The 19756-nt window shown below is 42.8% G+C and overlaps 1 protein-coding gene across 1 annotated transcript in view; it reads right to left on the bottom strand.

Moving 5' to 3' along the window:
- Positions 1–5137: 5137 nt before the first annotated feature.
- LOC109879550 (ras-related C3 botulinum toxin substrate 2-like) overlaps positions 5138–19756 on the bottom strand; it is a 31234-nt gene continuing 16615 nt past the window's right edge. Inside the window, exons 5-7 of the mRNA XM_031811491.1 lie at positions 13712–13871; positions 12868–13001; positions 5138–11898 (exon numbers count right to left, since the gene is read on the bottom strand). Of these exons, the coding sequence (XP_031667351.1) occupies positions 12871–13001; positions 13712–13871 (291 nt within the window). The 3' untranslated portion in view covers positions 5138–11898; positions 12868–12870. The remainder of the gene's footprint in view (positions 11899–12867; positions 13002–13711; positions 13872–19756) is intronic.

Here is a 19756-nt window from a genome sequence, read left to right on the forward strand (position 1 = left end):
CGCGGTTTGTTGTTTGTTCTATGAGATACAAAAACGAGTCCAAAATGGCACCCTATTTCTTATTTACTGCACTACATTTGACCAGGTCCCATTTGTGTCTGGTAAAAGTGTACTGTACCCCTGCCTTCCCCTTCTCTGCCCCGCCCTTCCAACATTTTCCATTTACCCCCCACACTTAGAGGGGTCATGATTTGTCATTCTCTCTCTCTCTCTCTCTCTCTCTCTCTCTCTCTCTCTCTCTCTCTCTCTCTCTCTCTCTCTCTCAATTCAATTAAATTCAAGGGGATTTATTGGCATGGGAAACATGTGTTAACATTGCCAAAGCAAGTGAGGTAGATAATATACAAAAGTGAAATAAACAATAAAAATGAACAGTAAACATTACACATACAGAAGTTTCAAAACAATAAAGACATTACTAATGTCATATTATAATTTATAATTTTATAATATTATAATTTCCAATGTGTCAAGTAATTCACTTTTTGTTTTCTCATGTTTTGGTTGGGTCTAATTGTGTTGCTGTCCTGGGGCTCTGTGGGGTCTATTTGTATTTGTGAACAGAGCCTCAGGACCAGCTTGCTTAGGGGACTCTTCTCCAGATTCATCTCTCTGTAGGTGATGGCTTTGTTATGGAAGGTTTGGGAATCACTTCCTTTTAGGTGGTTGTAGAATTGAACAGCTCTTTTCTGGGTTTTGATCATTGGATGGTATTGGCCTAAGGAAGCGATTCCCAAACCTTCCATGACAAAGCCATCACCTACAGAGAGATGAACCTGGAGAAGAGTTCCCTAAGCAAGCTGGTCCTGGGGCTCTGTTCACAAACACAAACACACCCCACAGAGCCCCAGGACAGCAACACAATTAGACCCAACCAAAAAGTTAATTACTTGACACATTGGATTTTTTTTATTTTTAAACAGAGTAAACTAGAATGCTATTTGGCCCTAAACAGAGAGTACACAGTGGCAGAATACCTGACCAATGTGACTGACCCAAAAATAAGGAAATCTTGACTATGTACAGTTTCAGTGAGCATTGCCCTGCTATTGAGAAAGGCCGCCGTAGGCAGACCTGGCTCTCAAGTGAAGACAGGCTATGTGCTCACTGCCCACAAAATGAGGTGGAAACTGAGCTGTACTTCCTAACCTCCTGCCAAATTTATGACCATATTAGAGACACGTATTTCCCTCATTACACACTTGAGCTTTTTTGTTGAACTGAATTGTTGAACTTCATATGCATAATCTCCAGCACCACCCCAACATCAACATATGTGAAAATAGCGAGTTTCTATGTTTAGAAGTCAAAAAGACAGAGGAAGATCAGTGTTTCGATATATAAGCAAAATATGATTCAGAACATAGAGCCTGTTCCTCTCTAGACTTCTTCCTTCCTAGCCACCATGCTTCTACATCTGTATTGTTTGCTCTCTGGGGTTGTAGGGCAGAATAAATACATTTGAGTGAATGATTGAAGTATTTTAATGTATTATGTTTGGTTCTCTACTACATAATGGCAAACCTCTCCTGTCAAAAAGATTTAGTGTCCTTAGGAGTCTTCTGCACAACTCTATTCCTCAAAGATAATTTGCATAGAAAGGGGCCAGACAAGGCACTAATTGCCAAGTACATTAAATTACCTTGTCTCACTGAAGTTACAAATGTTGAATTATTCAATTGTACTTTATTTTCATCTACAGACCAGAAATAGCACACTGATTACAAAAATATTGTAATCAGATTGCAGATACTTTTGAAAAACTAGATTACAGATCATTTTAAAAAGGCGCAAATCGAAGTTTGTTCCACCTGAGCAAGTCTAACTACAAGTCAGGGACCACTATGATGACACACCAAATGTGTTTGATCGATGGTGGGAAAAGAGCAGGAATAGGCTTTTGTAGGCTTCAGTCCAAGCTATGTCTTCCAATGGTGCGACTGCTGTCGGCATCCAAAGATTATCCAACTTGAATAAACGCTTGGAGGTAAAGATGACAGCAGTGGTGTAGTCTACGGCAATATGAAAATCACTTACTATTGATGTGAATCACGCTGCTGCTCTCTCATTTAGCTATTTGCGCCTTGCGGATTTGCGCCTTGCGGAATGTGTTTTTGAACCCAATGATGGTTTAATGCAATAAGTTTAAGCTGCCTATCAATCATTGTTTTTGAAGGCAGTGGACAGCCAGTGAAAGATGCACTATTGCAACAGCTGAGTAGTACGGATCCCAGCCTATGGAGTAGAAGTGGGGTTGTTTTCATTCTAGGTGTTTATGTAAGTCTATGGTTGCCTGGATTGGTTCTCAATCAGAGGCAGGTGTTTATCGTTGTCTCTGATTGGGTACCATATTTAGGCAGCCATATTCTGTGGGTATTTTGTGGGTGATTGTTTCCTGTGTCAGTGTTTGTGCCACATGGAACTGTTTCGTTGCCAGTTCACTTTATTATTTTGTATCTGTGTTTAGTTTTTCTTATTAAAAACCATGGACACCTTCCACGCTGCGTATTGGTCCGATCCTTGTTTCACCTCTTCAGAGGAGGAGGAGGGAATCTGCCGTGACACATGTACGGCCAGCTACGTAAACTTTAACATTGATTTATCCGGCAGTAGATGTTGTTCAATTGGCAACATACATTTTTGTCTTCTTCTAATGTCTTAAGGCCAGGCACCACAGGCTAATAGTTGTTTTTCTTTACTGTCATTAGACTGAAACTTTACCAGTTGAAAGTATACACAAATACAATATATTATTCTATTAGTTTTATTTATTTTAAAATGTAAATATGCAAATGAGGCAAACAGCCCGTAAATATGCGCTGATATGCATGTTATGATCTGTTTTTCAACACATTGCTTCAAGGCAGAATAGTTTTATTGTGATAAGACACTCAATGGTCAGACTTTTACAGATCAGTTTATCAACATATTGCTTCAATGCAGAATAGTTTTATTGTGATAAGACACTCAATGGTCAGACTTTTACAGATCAGTTTATCAACACATTGCTTCAAGGCAGAATAGTTTTATTGTGATGAGACACTCAATGGTCAGACTGTTACAGATCAGTTTATCAACACATTGCTTCAAGGCAGAATAGTTTTATTGTGATAAGACACTCAATGGTCAGACTTTTACAGATCAGTTTATCAACACATTGCTTCAAGGCAGAATCGTTTTATTGTGATGAGACACTCAATGGTCAGACTGTTACAGATCAGTTTATCAACACATTGCTTCAAGGCAGAATAGTTTTATTGTGATAAGACACTCAATGGTCAGACTGTTACAGATCAGTTTATCAACACATTGCTTCAAGGCAGAATAGTTTTATTGTGATAAGACACTCAATGGTCAGACTTTTACAGATCAGTTTATCAACACATTGCTTCAAGACAGAATAGTTTTATTGTGATAAGACACTCAATGGTCAGACTTTTACAGATCCGTTTATCAACACATTGCTTCAAGGCAGAATAGTTTTATTGTGATAAGACACTCAATGGTCAGACTTTTAAAGATCAGTTTATCAACACATTGCTTCAAGGCAGAATAGTTTTATTGTGATAAGACACTCAATGGTCAGACTTTTACAGATCAGTTTATCAACACATTGCTTCAAGGCAGAATAGTTTTATTGTGATAAGGCACTCAATGGTCAGACTTTTACAGATCAGTTTATCAACACATTGCTTCAAGGCAGAATAGTTTTATTGTGATAAGACACTCAATGGGCAGACTTTTACAGATCAGTTTATCAACACATTGCTTCAAGGCAGAATAGTTTTATTGTGATAAGACACTCAATGGTCAGACTTTTACAGATCAGTTTATCAACACATTGCTTCAAGGCAGAATAGTTTTATTGTGATAAGACACTCAATGGTCAGACTTTTACAGATCAGTTTATCAACACATTGCTTCAAGGCAGAATAGTTTTATTGTGATAAGACACTCAATGGTCAGACTTTTACAGATCAGTTTATCAACACATTGCTTCAAGGCAGAATAGTTTTATTGTGATAAGACACTCAATGGTCAGACTTTTACAGATCAGTTTATCAACACATTGCTTCAAGGCAGAATAGTTTTATTGTGATAAGACACTCAATGGTCAGACTGTTACAGATCAGTTTATCAACACATTGCTTCAAGGCAGAATAGTTTTATTGTCATAAGACACTCAATGGTCAGACTTTTACAGATCAGTTTATCAACACATTGCTTCAAGGCAGAATAGTTTTATTGTGATGAGACACTCAATGGTCAGACTGTTACAGATCAGTTTATCAACACATTGCTTCAAGGCAGAATAGTTTTATTGTGATAAGACACTCAATGGTCAGACTGTTACAGATCAGTTTATCAACACATTGCTTCAAGGCAGAATAGTTTTATTGTGATAAGACACTCAATGGTCAGACTTTTACAGATCAGTTTATCAACACATTGCTTCAAGGCAGAATAGTTTTATTGTGATAAGACACTCAATGGTCAGACTTTTACAGATCAGTTCATCAACACATTGCTTCAAGGCAGAATAGTTTTATTGTGATAAGACACTCAATGGTCAGACTTTTACAGATCAGTTTATCAACACATTGCTTCAAGGCAGAATAGTTTTATTGTGATAAGACACTCAATGGTCAGACTTTTACAGATCAGTTTATCAACACATTGCTTCAAGGCAGAATAGTTTTATTGTGATAAGACACTCAATGGTCAGACTTTTACAGATCAGTTTATCAACATATTGCTTCAAGGCAGAATAGTTTTATTGTGATAAGACACTCAATGGTCAGACTTTTACAGATCAGTTTATCAACATATTGCTTCAAGGCAGAATAGTTTTATTGTGATAAGACACTCAATGGTCAGACTGTTACAGATCAGTTTATCAACACATTGCTTCAAGGCAGAATAGTTTTATTGTGATAAGACACTCAATGGTCAGACTTTTACAGATCAGTTTATCAACACATTGCTTCAAGGCAGAATAGTTTTATTGTGATAAGACACTCAATGGTCAGACTTTTACAGATCAGTTTATCAACACATTGCTTCAAGGCAGAATAGTTTTATTGTGATAAGACACTCAATGGTCAGACTTTTACAGATCAGTTTATCAACACATTGCTTCAAGGCAGAATAGTTTTATTGTGATAAGACACTCAATGGTCAGACTTTTACAGATCAGTTTATCAACACATTGCTTCAAGGCAGAATAGTTTTATTGTGATGAGACACTCAATGGTCAGACTGTTACAGATCCGTTTATCAACACATTGCTTCAAGGCAGAATAGTTTTATTGTGATGAGACACTCAATGGTCAGACTGTTACAGATCCGTTTATCAACACATTGCTTCAAGGCAGAATAGTTTTATTGTGATAAGACACTCAATGGTCAGACTTTTACAGATCAGTTTATCAACACATTGCTTCAAGGCAGAATAGTTTTATTGTGATGAGACACTCAATGGTCAGACTGTTACAGATCCGTTTATCAACACATTGCTTCAAGGCAGAATAGTTTTATTGTGATGAGACACTCAATGGTCAGACTTTTACAGATCAGTTTATCAACACATTGCTTCAAGGCAGAATAGTTTTATTGTGATGAGACACTCAATGGTCAGACTGTTACAGATCCGTTTATCAACACATTGCTTCAAGGCAGAATAGTTTTATTGTGATAAGACACTCAATGGTCAGACTTTTACAGATCAGTTTATCAACACATTGCTTCAAGGCAGAATAGTTTTATTGTGATAAGACACTCAATGGTCAGACTTTTACAGATCAGTTTATCAACACATTGCTTCAAGGCAGAATAGTTTTATTGTGATAAGACACTCAATGGTCAGACTTTTACAGATCAGTTTATCAACATATTGCTTCAAGGCAGAATAGTTTTATTGTGATAAGACACTCAATGATCAGACTTTTACAGATCAGTTTATCAACACATTGCTTCAAGGCACAATAGTTTTATTGTGATAAGACACTCAATGATCAGACTTTTACAGATCAGTTTATCAACACATTGCTTCAAGGCAGAATAGTTTTATTGTGATAAGACACTCAATGATCAGACTTTTACAGATCAGTTTATCAACATATTGTCATTTCATGGAATTGTTTAAAAACCGCTATTCACAGTTTTGACAGATGCATATTTGACATGTATTTACACGTAACATGACACTTCAAATCAAAACGACACAATATATATAAACAGCCTCTGTAAAAGTCTGAATATAAGACCTAAGAACCTGTGTGTGGAATAATGAGTGTGCGTTCTATGAAGACTGAGAACAATGAATTGGTGCACCGGGAACATGTCATTTTGAGAAATTGGCTGATATAGGCTAATGCAATTAAAATGTACTTACCATAAATATGACCATGTATGTCACATTAATTCAACTCTTATTCATATATCACTTCTAAACTGACACATGGACATCAAATATACCTTTTACAAATACATTGGCACGTTTAATACATTTGTTTCAAGCAGTAGAGCATATGCTTTGACTACTGGTCTGTTGTCAAATATGCAGTTTTGGGCAAATTCTCATATCACTTTGCTCAATTTGTCACATACAAGGATTTTGTATGGCTGTTGAAATGTGCAGGACATTAATCAGCTATGCCTGCCCACTATGTAAGGCCCTTGTTGCTGGTGACGCTTTACTTTCTTGACTATGTCATGGGACCTGCGCCTACGCTTGGCACACTACATTGAAGCAGCATCAGCTCCCCTCTGATTGCTCCAGTGTCACCAAAGTGCTGTCAAGCCACAATTTGTTCATCACATTTGTTCGAGCAGTGGCTCCCTCATTGAGCGTGGCTACTGCCATACTGGCTGCTCCGTCAATGCGGCTTTTGCCCACGAAGACAGTTTTGGGGCATCGCGACCATATTACAGAGTTCAGACATTCATTTGAATTCTGGGTTCCTCCGTGCTACATTCTTTTGAGGACGTTAACATTTGACATCTTATGATATACAGGTACCATTTTCTGTGCAACCTCTACTAAAACATATATGGCCTCCAAGGGTTTTGTGACAGGTTGAATCTTAAACATTTTCTATAACTCGCTGGTACCAGCACCAATGAACACACCTATCCCGTAGTTGGAAGTGAATCCTCTCTTATGCCAAGTGTCATGGAAGGATACATGAATGTCTATGATGGCATCCTCCTCCTCCTTCAGCAACACTGCTATGTCTGGCTCTATATCTGCGTATATTTATATTTGCAGGACTCTCCATTGACTGTAGTCCTCTCTGAATCTTTGCAACTGAAGTGCGGGGGAAAGTACGTATTATGTCTGTCGACATTCCAGACATAAGGGCCTCCCGGGTGGCGCAGTGGTTAAGGGCACTGTACTGCAGTGCCAGCTGTGGCACCAGAGACTCTGGGTTCGCACCCAGGCTCTGTCGTAACCGGCCGCGACCGGGAGGTCCGTGGGGCAACGCACAATTGGCCTAGCGTCGTCCGGGTTGGGGAGGGTTTGGCCGGTAGGGATATCCTTGTCTCATTGCACTGCGCACCAACCAACTGTTACTGAGTTTGGGTAATCCAAAAATTATGTTACTGATTACAATTTTGGACAGGTAACTAGTTAAAGGAACGGATTACATTTAGAAAGTAGTCTATCCAAACCTGGTGGCATGAATAGTCCATCACATGGCAGTTCCTCATGTAACAACTAGGAGATATGAAGCAAATATGAAGCAATTGGCTTGATTTGGAATGAGGAAGAGAAAGAAGGCCTCTCTAACCTCTAATTTACCTACTGCCCTCTGTTTTAATCTACCCATCTATTTTACTATGTAAACTGGCTACAGCCAAGAGACAACCAATGGAATTGAGTTGATTAGCGTGTTGGATGCTGGTTGGTGGATACATTTTGAGATACGGGACCAGAATATGTTTAAAAACAGAGGTATCCTATGGAAAGTACAGCGACCATGAAAACCATGAAGACACTGAGTGGTGTTCTTCTGCTCTCCCTGATGTTGGCAGGTATGTGTACTAACCATCTACTCTGTATGTCTCTGTTCTCTTTATTCCTCATGGAACCTTCCATTTCACTTTACTTGCCTGTTTATTTTGCTGTTTAAGTTGTTTTCTTTCCTTTATTCCATTATTTGTCTTTCTAATATAATACATTGTGCCTATTTTAATTTCTCACTCTCTGGTCATCTCTTCTCTCTCATTCAGATGCCACGTTGGGCGAAATTCAGAAGAGAATCATCGGGGGGGGGGGGGGGTGGGGTTGTAAGGACACTGAAAGGCTGTACCATGTGCGCATAGTATGGCAGGAAGGAAAATACTTTCTTTATCAGTGTGGTGGTTCTCTGATCAGTGGGTTGTAACTGCTGCTCACTGCAGGCCTGGAGGAGGTAAAGGAACACCAGGGGTGAGTGTACATGTGCACAACAGATAAAGGATGAAGGATTGTGAGCAGAACTGTTCATAATAGCGATTACTGTCACCATCAGATTGGATGTGTGTGTGTGTGTGTGTGTGTGTGTGTGTGTGTGTGTGTGTGTGTGTGTGTGTGTGTGTGTGTGTGTGTGTGTGTGTGTGTGTGTGTGTGTGTGTGTGTGTGTGTGTGTGTGTGTGTGTGTGTGTGTGTGTGTGTGTGTGTGTGCGTGCGTGCGTGCGTGTGTGTGTGTGTATGAAAATGTATTCGCTCACTACTGTAAGTCACTCTGGATACGAGCGTCAAATGACTCAAATGTAAATGTAAAAATGTGTGTGTGACAGGGTTGGGGTCAATTCCAATTCATTTCCAGTCAATTCAGAAAATAAACCAACTTCCAATTCCACATGTTCCTTATTGAAAATCATTGAAGACAATGAAGACAATGGGACCAGGAATTTCAGAGTACTTCCAGAATTGGCAGGAATTGACCCCAACCCTGGTGTGTGAGAAAGAGAGAGAGCATTGAGATAGTATTTTTTAAATGTTTTACTGCTATTAACTGTCAACTACTTTAAACGAACTGTGCTATACAACTGTTATTGACTACTGCTCTCTGTCAGGATCCTCATGTGCATGTCGTACTGGGTAAACATCCAGCCTCAGGTCAAGTCAAGACTCCAGTAAAAATTGAAGAGGTTGACACACATGCTCATCCAAACCAGGTTGACACACATGCTCATCCAAACCAGGTTGACACACATGCTCATCCATACCAGGTTGACACACATGCACATCCAAACCAGGTTGACACACATGCTCATCCATACCAGGTTGACACACATGCACATCCAAACCAGGTTGACACACATGCTCATCCAAACCAGGTTGACACACATGCTCATCCAAACCAGGATGACACACATGCTCATCCAAACCAGGTTGACACACATGCTCATCCAAACCAGGTTGACACCATGCTACTGAAGTTACCTGAATCTGCCAAGACAACGATTGATCCGGTCAACCCTCCTGACTGTTTAACTACACCTGTGTCACCTGGGCCTTCACAAGCCAAACAGAGGAAAACAGAGGACAGTGGGTAGGGAATAACAACTCTTTTTTTGCAAAACGATTGCTGTTGCAAAACTATTTCTGCTATGGTGTGCACTATTGAATATGACCCGGATGCCAAACAGGGGTGAACAGTGAACTGATGAGAAGAAAATACTTAGAAAATGTGTTGCTCTATTAGATGAAGAGAGGAAGGGATGGGTAGTGTTCTAGAGCAATACAGGGGAACATTAGGCTACTCACCTTCAAAAATTGCTCTACATTTCAATGAACTTAGATTTTTCAACCCATCTCAGTTCTGCAATTCATTTTTTCTTCTGCAAACTGAACTCAATGTTCTGAAAGCCTGATTGGGTCATTTTATTCACCTGCTCTAGGAAGACATCTAATCTAAAACTGGGTGATACAGTTCAGATCGCAGGTTATGGTGGCACCCAAGCTGATTCTGATGGTAAAAGAGGTGAGATGAACACATTATAGATATTTTGTCTATGGTTTTATTATTAATTACCATGATACCTAGTCCTTAATAGCAGAACAATTTGGTTAACTTGCACTAGAAGTAATGGTTTTAGGATAAGGGTTACAAAGGGGATCCCTGTTGACCACTGGAAGAGTAACTGGGAAAATGATGTCTTCATGGTTAAGTAACAATAAATTGACACCATGGGGCTCCCGGTGGTCTAAGGTACTGCATCTCAGAGCAAGAGGCGTTGCTACAGTCCCTGGTTCGAATCCAGGCTGCATCACATCCGGCTGTGATTGGGAGTCCAATAGGGCGGCGCATAATTGGCCCAGGGTCGTCCGGGGTTGGCCGGGGTAGGCCGGGGTTGGCCGGGGTAGGCCGGGGTAGGCCGGGGTAGGCCGGGGTAGGCCGGGGTTGGCCGGGGTAGGCCGGGGTAGGCCGGGGTAGGCCGGGGTAGGCCGGGGTTGGCCGGGGTAGGCAGGGGTAGGCCGGGGTTGGCCGGGGTAGGCCGGGTAGGCCGGGGTAGGCCGGGGTAGGCCGGGGTCATTGTAAATAAGAATTTGTTCATAACTGACTTGCTTAGTTAAATAAAGGTTCCTTTTTTTACCACTTTATCCTGTAATATAATGATAATACTTAAATAATACAATAAATGGTTTTTGAGATTAAATATTCAAATCTAACTGCTTGACTGTAAATGCTCTCTCTCTCTCTCTCTCTCTCTCTCTCTCTCTCTCTCTCTCTCTCTCTCTCTCTCTCTCTCTCTCGTGTGATTCTGGGGGAGGTGTGGTGTTTGGTGGGGACCAGCTGTATGGTGTTCATATAGAAAGCGGTAAAAAAGCATGCCGTTTACCAGGCATTGTCATGGATGTCTGCGAGTACAAAGATTGGATTATGAAATCACTGGCATTAAGACCATGTCTTGAAAGTTGATTTAATTAACAGTAAAAAGCTGATGATATTCACTGATGAATGAATACAAATATGAATTGTTGAGGCAATTAAAGCAGTTCTACTCTATTCTACTTTTTGTGTCTATTGTACTGTTTACATTGACATACGGTATAGAGGGGACAGAAGAGGAGAAAAGAGTTCCATTAACAACAAGCATCAGGTTAGACAGATTTTACTGTTAAGCTCTTAGTAAGGAGAAGAAGGAATCGTTGCTGAGGATTTCCCATTGATTCTTATAAGAGCTGTCAGACTTCAGTTGAGATCAATCTAGTCAATTGAAATCTAGGTTTTAAGTGGCAGTACTACTATACTTGAATGCTCAAACTGTCAGTCTCATGTGGCTTTGTTACTCCAAAGACTATCTGTCATCTTTGGAATTTAAGTTCCATTTTTATGTGCACTTATGTGCAACTCCTGTGTGTCTTTCTAAGCAGGCCACAGCCTCTCCCCTCTCTCTCCACCCCATTATATCTCAGTCTCTTTCTCCCCTCTCTCTCCACCCCATTCTATCTCACACTACAACTCATAATAACCATGATGATCATGGCAGTGTTTGCAAATTGAGTTTAATTGTGTACCAACACATTTTCTGTGTGTCCCAATTAACACCCAATTCCCTATGTAGTGCACTAGGGCTTTGGTCAAAAGTGCACATAGGGAATAGGGTGCCATTTGGGCCGCACTTACATCAAGGTCAAATACCACCTTCACAGTCGAGGGGAAAATGTTACAGTATATTATTCAGATGATGAATATTGTGCACCTATATCCTACACTATATACCTGTAAACAAGCACACATCAGAGACCATCGTAATATAATTAATATCAGTTAATTATAGTATTTCATATAGGCTTTCATAAGTCAATGTTTTTTCGTGTAGCAGAGTAGAACTAAAAGGCCTTTTTGAGTTAACATCTGGCTCCCTGGTTTGTTCGCTGTCCGTTTTCACTCTTAGCTGCATCTAGAGAAACAACAACAACAGATGGAGAGAATAATGTAGACAGACTTCAGGTAAAGGCTCTCTAGCTTTCTCACCCTCCTCCCCTCCCTCCATCTCTCTCATCAGTTAGAGAACTAGGCATCACTTCTTCCTAACCTTGGTGGGCTGTGGGCAGAGGCCCTGCCTCTCACTCTCTCTCCTTCCCTCCCTAACTCTCGATCTCCCTTCTTCCCCCTCCCCCTCCCTCCCTCCCTGCCTCCCTCTCACCTGTTAGAGCAGTAGACATTTTTTCTTCCCCCTCCCCCCCCCTCCCTCCCTCCCTCCCTCCCTCCCTCCCTCCCTCCCTCCCTCCCTCCCTCCCTCCCTCCCTCCCTCCCTCCCTCCCTCCCTCCCTCCCTCCCTCCCTCCCTCCCTCCCTCTCACCCTCACCTGTTAGAGCAGTAGACATTTCTTCTTCCCCCTCCCCCTCTCCCCCTCTCCCTCCCTCCCTCCCTCCCTCCCTCCCTCCCTCTCACCTGTTAGAGCAGTAGACATTTCTTCTTCCCCCTCCCCCTCCCTCCCTCCCTCCCTGCCTCCCTCTCACCTGTTAGAGCAGTAGACATTTCTTCTTCCCCTCCCCCTCCCCCTCTCTCCCTCCCTGCCTCCCTCTCACCTGTTAGAGCAGTAGACATTTCTTCTTCCCCTCCCCTCCCCCTCTCTCCCTCCCTGCCTCCCTCTCACCTGTTAGAGTAGTAGACATTCCTTTCCCCCTCCCCCTCCCTCCCTCCCTGCCTCCCTCTCACCTGTTAGAGCAGTAGACATTTCTTCTTCCCCCTCCCTCCCTCCCTCCCTCCCTCCCTCCCTCCCTCCCTCCCTCCCTCCCTCCCTCCCTCCCTCCCTCCCTCCCTCCCTCCCTCCCTCCCTCCCTCCCTCCCTCTCACCTGTTAGAGCAGTAGACATTTCTTCTTCACCCTCCCCCTCCCCCTCCCTCCCTCCCTGCCTCCCTCTCACCTGTTAGAGCAGTAGACATTTCTTCTTTCCGACCTTGGTTGGCTGTGGGCAGAGTACTGCCCTGATAGCCTCGTCAAACACTGTCTTCAGGCCACGCTGGGTCAGAGCAGAACACTCCAGGTACTTCACAGAGTCTGGGGAGGGAGGGAGGGAGGGAGGGAGGGAGGGAGGGGGGAATAGATAGATAGATAGATAGAGAGAGAGAGAGAGAGAGATGAAATACCACAGTGTGCCATCAGAGCAGCAAGATTTGTGACCTGTTGCCACGAGAAAAGGGCAACCAGTGACGAACAAACACCATTGTAAATACAACCCATATTTATGTTTATTTATTTTCCCTTTTGTACTTGAATTATTTGCACATCGTTACAACACTGTATATCGACATAATATGACATTTGAAATGTCCTTATTATTTTGGAACTGCTGTGAGTGTAATGAAGAGTGGTTAGTATAATGTTTACTGTTCATTTTGATTGTTTGTTTTACTTTAGTTAATTTTCTACTTCACTTGCTTTGTCAATGTAAACATATGTTTCCCATGGAGAGAGGGAGAGAGAGAACTGTGTACATGCAGACAACCCAGATAGGCACTTCATTCTCCATTCATGTAAACATTCATCTCAGATCTGAATCTGAGGAGATGCTGTCTGAAGAGATTGGCTCCGCTCATTTAATACTAGTCATAGAACACTTGGAAAACAAAATATCAATCAATCAAAATGCACTGTATTTTATAAAACCCTATTTACGTCGGCTGTTAACACAAAGTACTTTAGAGTACTTTACAAAATACAACTTCATCATCATAAAAAGCAATGGATTATTATATGCAATGACCTACCAACGTCCTTGGCGAGCGCTAGGCCTTGTGGGTAGGTGATGGGGGCCAGTTTCTTCTCTTTGAGCTTCTCGATGGTCTCCTTCTCGTCCCTCAGATCCAGCTTAGTGCCCACTAGGATGATAGGGGTTGACGGGCAGTGGTGACGCACCTCTGGGTACCACTAAAGAGAGAGAGAGAGAGGAGGAGAGAGAGAGAGGGAGAGAGGGAGAGAGGGAGAGAGGGAGAGAGAGGGAGAGAGAGGGAGCAGGGAGGGACAGAGCAGAGCAGAAGTCACAATCAGATGAGCTCCTGCATTTTTCAGCATTTTCTTTAAAAAAGATAGATTAGGAGTTAGATAAACTTTGATTTTTTGTCAGGAACACATACTGGATTCTACCCTCTACAACATAACCCCTACTTCAAATCAAAACTTAAAACCTACAACCTGATTTTGGACGGAATTACGGAATCACCTGGAAGGTTCACAACTACCAAGATTTGTTTCTCTATACAGCAAATTCTCTGGAAAACAACAGAAACCTGAAAACACCATCCAACCTGGAACTGAGTGAGTAATGCTTAGTCTGAAACTATATTTTTTTTTCCAAAAGCCAAGAAGAAAAATACACAACTTTATAAGGACTGAATTGTAACATAATTCTGCCAAGCTTCAAATAGCACTGACGTGTCAAGTGAGAGGTGTCAAAGCTCATTAGCCCAACAATGGCAGGAGAGTCACACAGTCTACCCCAACCAAATGAGGGGGCCTTAGAAGCTCCCTCCCGCTGTTCAGAGGTAATTAAAATACAGTACCCTGTGCATGTAAAGAATGAGAAGGCAAGAAAAGATTACAAAATGAAGCTCCTTATGGAAAATCAAGAGACACTCTTTGCTGACTATTACAAAAATGGGAACATCAGCAACCTCATCTTCCACACAAACCATCCCCTGGCATAGCACAGTGCTATATTAGCACACTACCCCTCTGTTACGAGAGGGGGATTAACGAGGGGTGGAAACTCAGAATACTTGACAACGAGTAAGTAATATAAATATCTATAAGTCCGGAACAGTGATGGTACAGCGTAACCACAAACAGTTTCAGCTGGACTTTAACCTAATCAAAGAATTAGCTCAGCAGGAGAAACTCTCCCTTGATAAAGATACCCCCACCCCGAGAAGATCAGACCAGACCTCTTCATTATGTAACCCCACAGATGAGCAACCCCCAGCGGAGGGTCAACCTCCCAGCACAGATTACCACTCCCTCATTGAAATGAAGGACAAATTCACCCAGCTGGAGATAAGGCAGGTGGAGCTGGAACAGCAGGTGATTACACTTCAGTCAGCACAGACCCAGACAACAGTCCAGCACAACAACAGCCCCTTAACCAGACCCGGAGAGCTGGAGGTGGACAGAGACATATCTGCACTTTGGACAGTGGTGAGACAAATACAACAGGAGAAAGAGGAGCAGAACAGAGCACTAGAGGAGAGTATCAGACTGCTGGTGGAGGAGAGGTTGAGGGGGATGGAGGAGAGGGTGAGGGGGATGGAGGAGAAGTTGAGGGGCACGGCGTGTGACAGAGAACAACCCACTAGAGAGGTGGCCACCCCCACAGAGAAGCCAGCAGAACAGCCCACCTCAGCACCCAACAAAAGTCTCGACACCACAGCAGAACAGTCCACACCAGACCCTGACCATAGAGTCGACACCACAGCAGAACAGTCCACACCAGACCCTGACCATAGAGTCGACATCACAGCACAACAGACAAATGAAGAACCCCAAGCCCAGAGGCTCTCACCCCCTCTGAGCACCCCCCCTGTCAGCCACCCTGATAGCCCTTCTGTCAACCCCCCCACACCCACTGAAGACAAACACAAGACACAGATTGTACTACTTATGGACTCAAATGGGAAATATATAGAAGAAAAAATACTTTTTCCCAAACACAGTGTGTCTAAACTCTGGTGTCCAAACACCCAGCGCGCCCTAGACCTTCTGTCTGAGGCCAAACTAGGCTCACCCAGCCACATAATAATACACACAGGCACAAACGACCTGAGAGCACAGCAGGAAAGAGTGGCCACAGCACTGAAGGGAGTGATTGAAAAGGCTTCTTCTACTTTCCCCAACGCACAAGTGGTTATCTCCACCCTGCTACCACGAAAAGACTTCCACCCTGCTACAATACAGCGGGTAAACGCAAGTATTTCCCGTGACTGTGCCTCAAAACCAAATGTTTTCCTGGCCCACCACTCCACCCTGGACTTGAACAGCCTCTATGACCAGGTCCACCTCTACAAGGCAGCAGTGCCCACCTTTGCCCGGACTCTAAAAGACATCGCTCTCAAATGTATCCCCAACACTCCACACAGGAGCAACAGATCAATAGACACCCCACCCAGACCAGCGAGACACCCTCCCAGATCTGCAGGACCTCCCCCTGGACCTACACATAGAGGACCCACGCCAAGAGGAATTACATCCAGACCACAGTACACCCAGACACACCACACCCCCACCCCAACCAATCAACACCCCCCCACGTCAACCATGCCCACACTCCATTTAGGCCCCCTCAGATCAGACCTATGCCACTCCTGCCCACCCCATGCACCCCACCCCCACAAAGAGGGCCTCAACATGGAAGCCACACATACGCCCAGGTAGTGAGCGGGCAAACAGTCCCAACCCCCACTCTCACACTCGCCCAAGCCAATGGCATGTACCAGATGCTCAGCAGGCTCTGCTCACACTTACTGGCCTGAGGCTAAACAACGACCAACAACATTGGACACTCTATGGAACAAAAAGCCTTCACTATATTATCCTGGAATATCCAAGGCCTGAGGTCATCTGCCTTTGGCCTAAAGAGCAGAAACCCGGACTTCACCAAAGAAATCGGTAATACAGACATTGTCATCCTGCAAGAAACCTGGTATAGAGGAGATGGACCCACTGGTTGCCCTCTAGGTTACAGAGAGCTGGTAGTCCCATCCACCAAACTACCAGGTGTGAAACAGGGAAGGGACTCAGGGGGTATGCTAATTTGGTATAGAGCAGACCTAACTCACTCCATTAAATTAATCAAAACAGGAACATTCTACATTTGGCTAGAAATTCAAAAATAAATTATCCTAACAGAGAAAAATGTCCTCCTGTGTGCTACCTATATCCCCCCACTAGAATCCCCATATTTTAATGAAGACAGCTTCTCCATCCTGGAGGGGGAAATCAATCATTTCCAGGCCCAGGGACATGTACTAGTCTGTGGCGACCTAAATGCCAGAACCGGACAATAACCTGACACCCTCAGCACACAGGGGGACAAACACCTGCCTGGAGGTGACAGCATTCCCTCCCACATATGCCCCCCTAGGCACAACTATGACAACATAACCAACAAAAACGGGTCACAACTCCTGCAGCTCTGTCGCACGCTGGGTATGTACATAGTCAACGGTAGGCTTCGAGGGGACTCCTATGGTAGGTACACCTATAGCTCATCTCTTGGCAGTAGTACTGTAGACTACTTTATCACTGACCTCAACCCAGAGTCTCTCAGAGCGTTCACAGTCAGCACACTGACACCCCTATCAGACCACAGCAAAATCACAGTCTACTTAAACAGAGCAATACTCAATCATGAGGCATCAAAGCCAAAGGAACTGAGTAACATTAAGAAATGCTATAGATGGAAGGAATGCAGTTTGGAAACCTACCAAAAAACAATTAGGCAACAACAAATTCAATCCCTTTTAGACAATTTCCTGGGTAAAACGTTCCACTATAATAGTGAAGGTGTAAACTTGGCAGTAGAAAATCTTAACAGTATATTTGACCTCTCAGCTTCCCTATCAAATCTAAAAATCTCAAATAGAAAACCGAAGAAAATTAACAATAATGACAAATGGTTTGATGAAGAATACAAAAATCTAAGAAAGAAATTGAGAAACCTGTCCAACCAAAAACATAGAGACCCGGAAAACCTGAGTCTACGCCTTCACTATGGTGAATCACTAAAACAATACAGAAATACACTACGGAAAAAGAAGGAACAGCACGTCAGAAATCAGCTCAATGCAATTGAAGAATCCATAGACTCTAACCACTTCTGGGAAAATTGGAAAACACTAAACAAACAACAATACGAAGAATTATCTATCCAAAATGGAGATGTATGGGTAAACCACTTCTCCAATCTTTTTGGCTCTATAACAAAGAATAATGAGCAAAAACATATACATGATCAAACACAGATCTTAGAATCAACTATTAAAGACTACCAGAACCCACTGGATTCTCCAATTACATTGAAAGAGTTACAGGACAAAATAAAAACCCTCCAACCCAAAAAGGCCTGTGGTGTTGATGGTATCCTCAATGAAATGATCAAATATACAGACAACAAATTCCAATTGGCTATACTAAAACTCTTTAACATCATACTTAGCTCTGGCATCTTCCCCAATATTTGGAACCAAGGACTGATCACCCCAATCCACAAAAGTGGAGACAAATTTGACCCCAATAACTACCGTGGAATATGTGTCAACAGTAACCTTGGGAAAATCCTCTGCATTATTATTAACAGCAGACTCGTACATTTCCTCAATGAAAACAATGTACTGAGCAAATGTCAAATTGGCTTTTTACCAAATTACCGTACAACAGACCATGTATTCACCCTGCACACCCTAATTGACAACCAAACAAACCAAAACAAAGGCAAAGTCTTCTCATGCTTTGTTGATTTCAAAAAAAGCCTTCGACTCAATCTGGCATGAGGGTCTGCTATACAAACTGATGGAAAGTGGTGTTGGGGGTAAAACATACGACATTATAAAATCCATGTACACAAACAACAAGTGTGCGGTTAAAATTGGCAAAAAACACACACATTTCTTCACACAGGGTCGTGGGGTTAGACAGGGATGCAGCTTAAGCCCCACCCTCTTCAACATATATATCAACGAATTGGCGCGGGCACTAGAAAAGTCTGCAGCACCCGGCCTCCCCCTGCTAGAATCCGAAGTCAAATGTCTGCTGTTTGCTGATGATCTGGTGCTTCTGTCACCAACCAAGGAGGGCCTACAGCAGCACCTAGATCTTATGCACAGATTCTGTCAGACCTGGGCCCTGACAGTAAATCTCAGTAAGACCAAAATAATGGTGTTCCAAAAAAGGTCCAGTCACCAGGACCACAAATACAAATTCCATCTAGACACTGTTGCCCTAGAGCACACAAAAAACTATACATACCTTGGCCTAAACATCAGCACCACAGGTAACTTCCACAAAGCTGTGAACGATCTGAGAGACAAGGCAAGAAGGGCATTCTATGCCATCAAAAGAAACATAAATTTCAACATACCAATTAGGATTTGGCTAAAAATACTTGAATCAGTCATAGAGCCCATTGCCCTTTGTGGTTGTGAGGTCTGGGGTCCGCTCACCAACCAAGACTTCACAAAATGGGACAAACACCAAATTGAGACTCTGCACGCAGAATTCTGCAAAAATATCCTCCGTGTACAACGTAGAACACCAAATAATGCATGCAGAGCAGAATTAGGCCGATACCCACTAATTATCAAAATCCAGAAAAGAGCTGCTAAATTCTACAACCACCTAAAAGGAAGCGATTCACAAACCTTCCATAACAAAGCCATCACCTACAGAGAGATGAACCTGGAGAAGAGTCCCCTAAGCAAGCTGGTCCTGGGGCTCTGTTCACAAACACAAACACACACTACAGAGCCCCAGGACAGCAGCACAATTAGACCCAACCAAATCATGAGAAAACAAAAAGATAACTACTTAACACATTGGAAAGAATTAACAAAAAAACAGAGCAAACTAGAATGCTATTTGGCCCTACACAGAGAGTACACAGCGGCAGAATACCTGACCACTGTGACTGACCCAAAATTAAGGAAAGCCTTGACTATGTACAGACTCAGTGAGCATAGCCTTGCTATTGAGAAAGGCCGCCGTAGGCAGACATGGCTCTCAAGAGAAGACAGGCTATGCGCTCACTGCCCACAAAATTAGGTGGA

This window comes from Oncorhynchus kisutch, unplaced genomic scaffold (assembly GCF_002021735.2).
Source record: "Oncorhynchus kisutch isolate 150728-3 unplaced genomic scaffold, Okis_V2 Okis01b-Okis20b_hom, whole genome shotgun sequence".
In the NCBI taxonomy this organism is placed as follows: domain Eukaryota; kingdom Metazoa; phylum Chordata; class Actinopteri; order Salmoniformes; family Salmonidae; genus Oncorhynchus; species Oncorhynchus kisutch.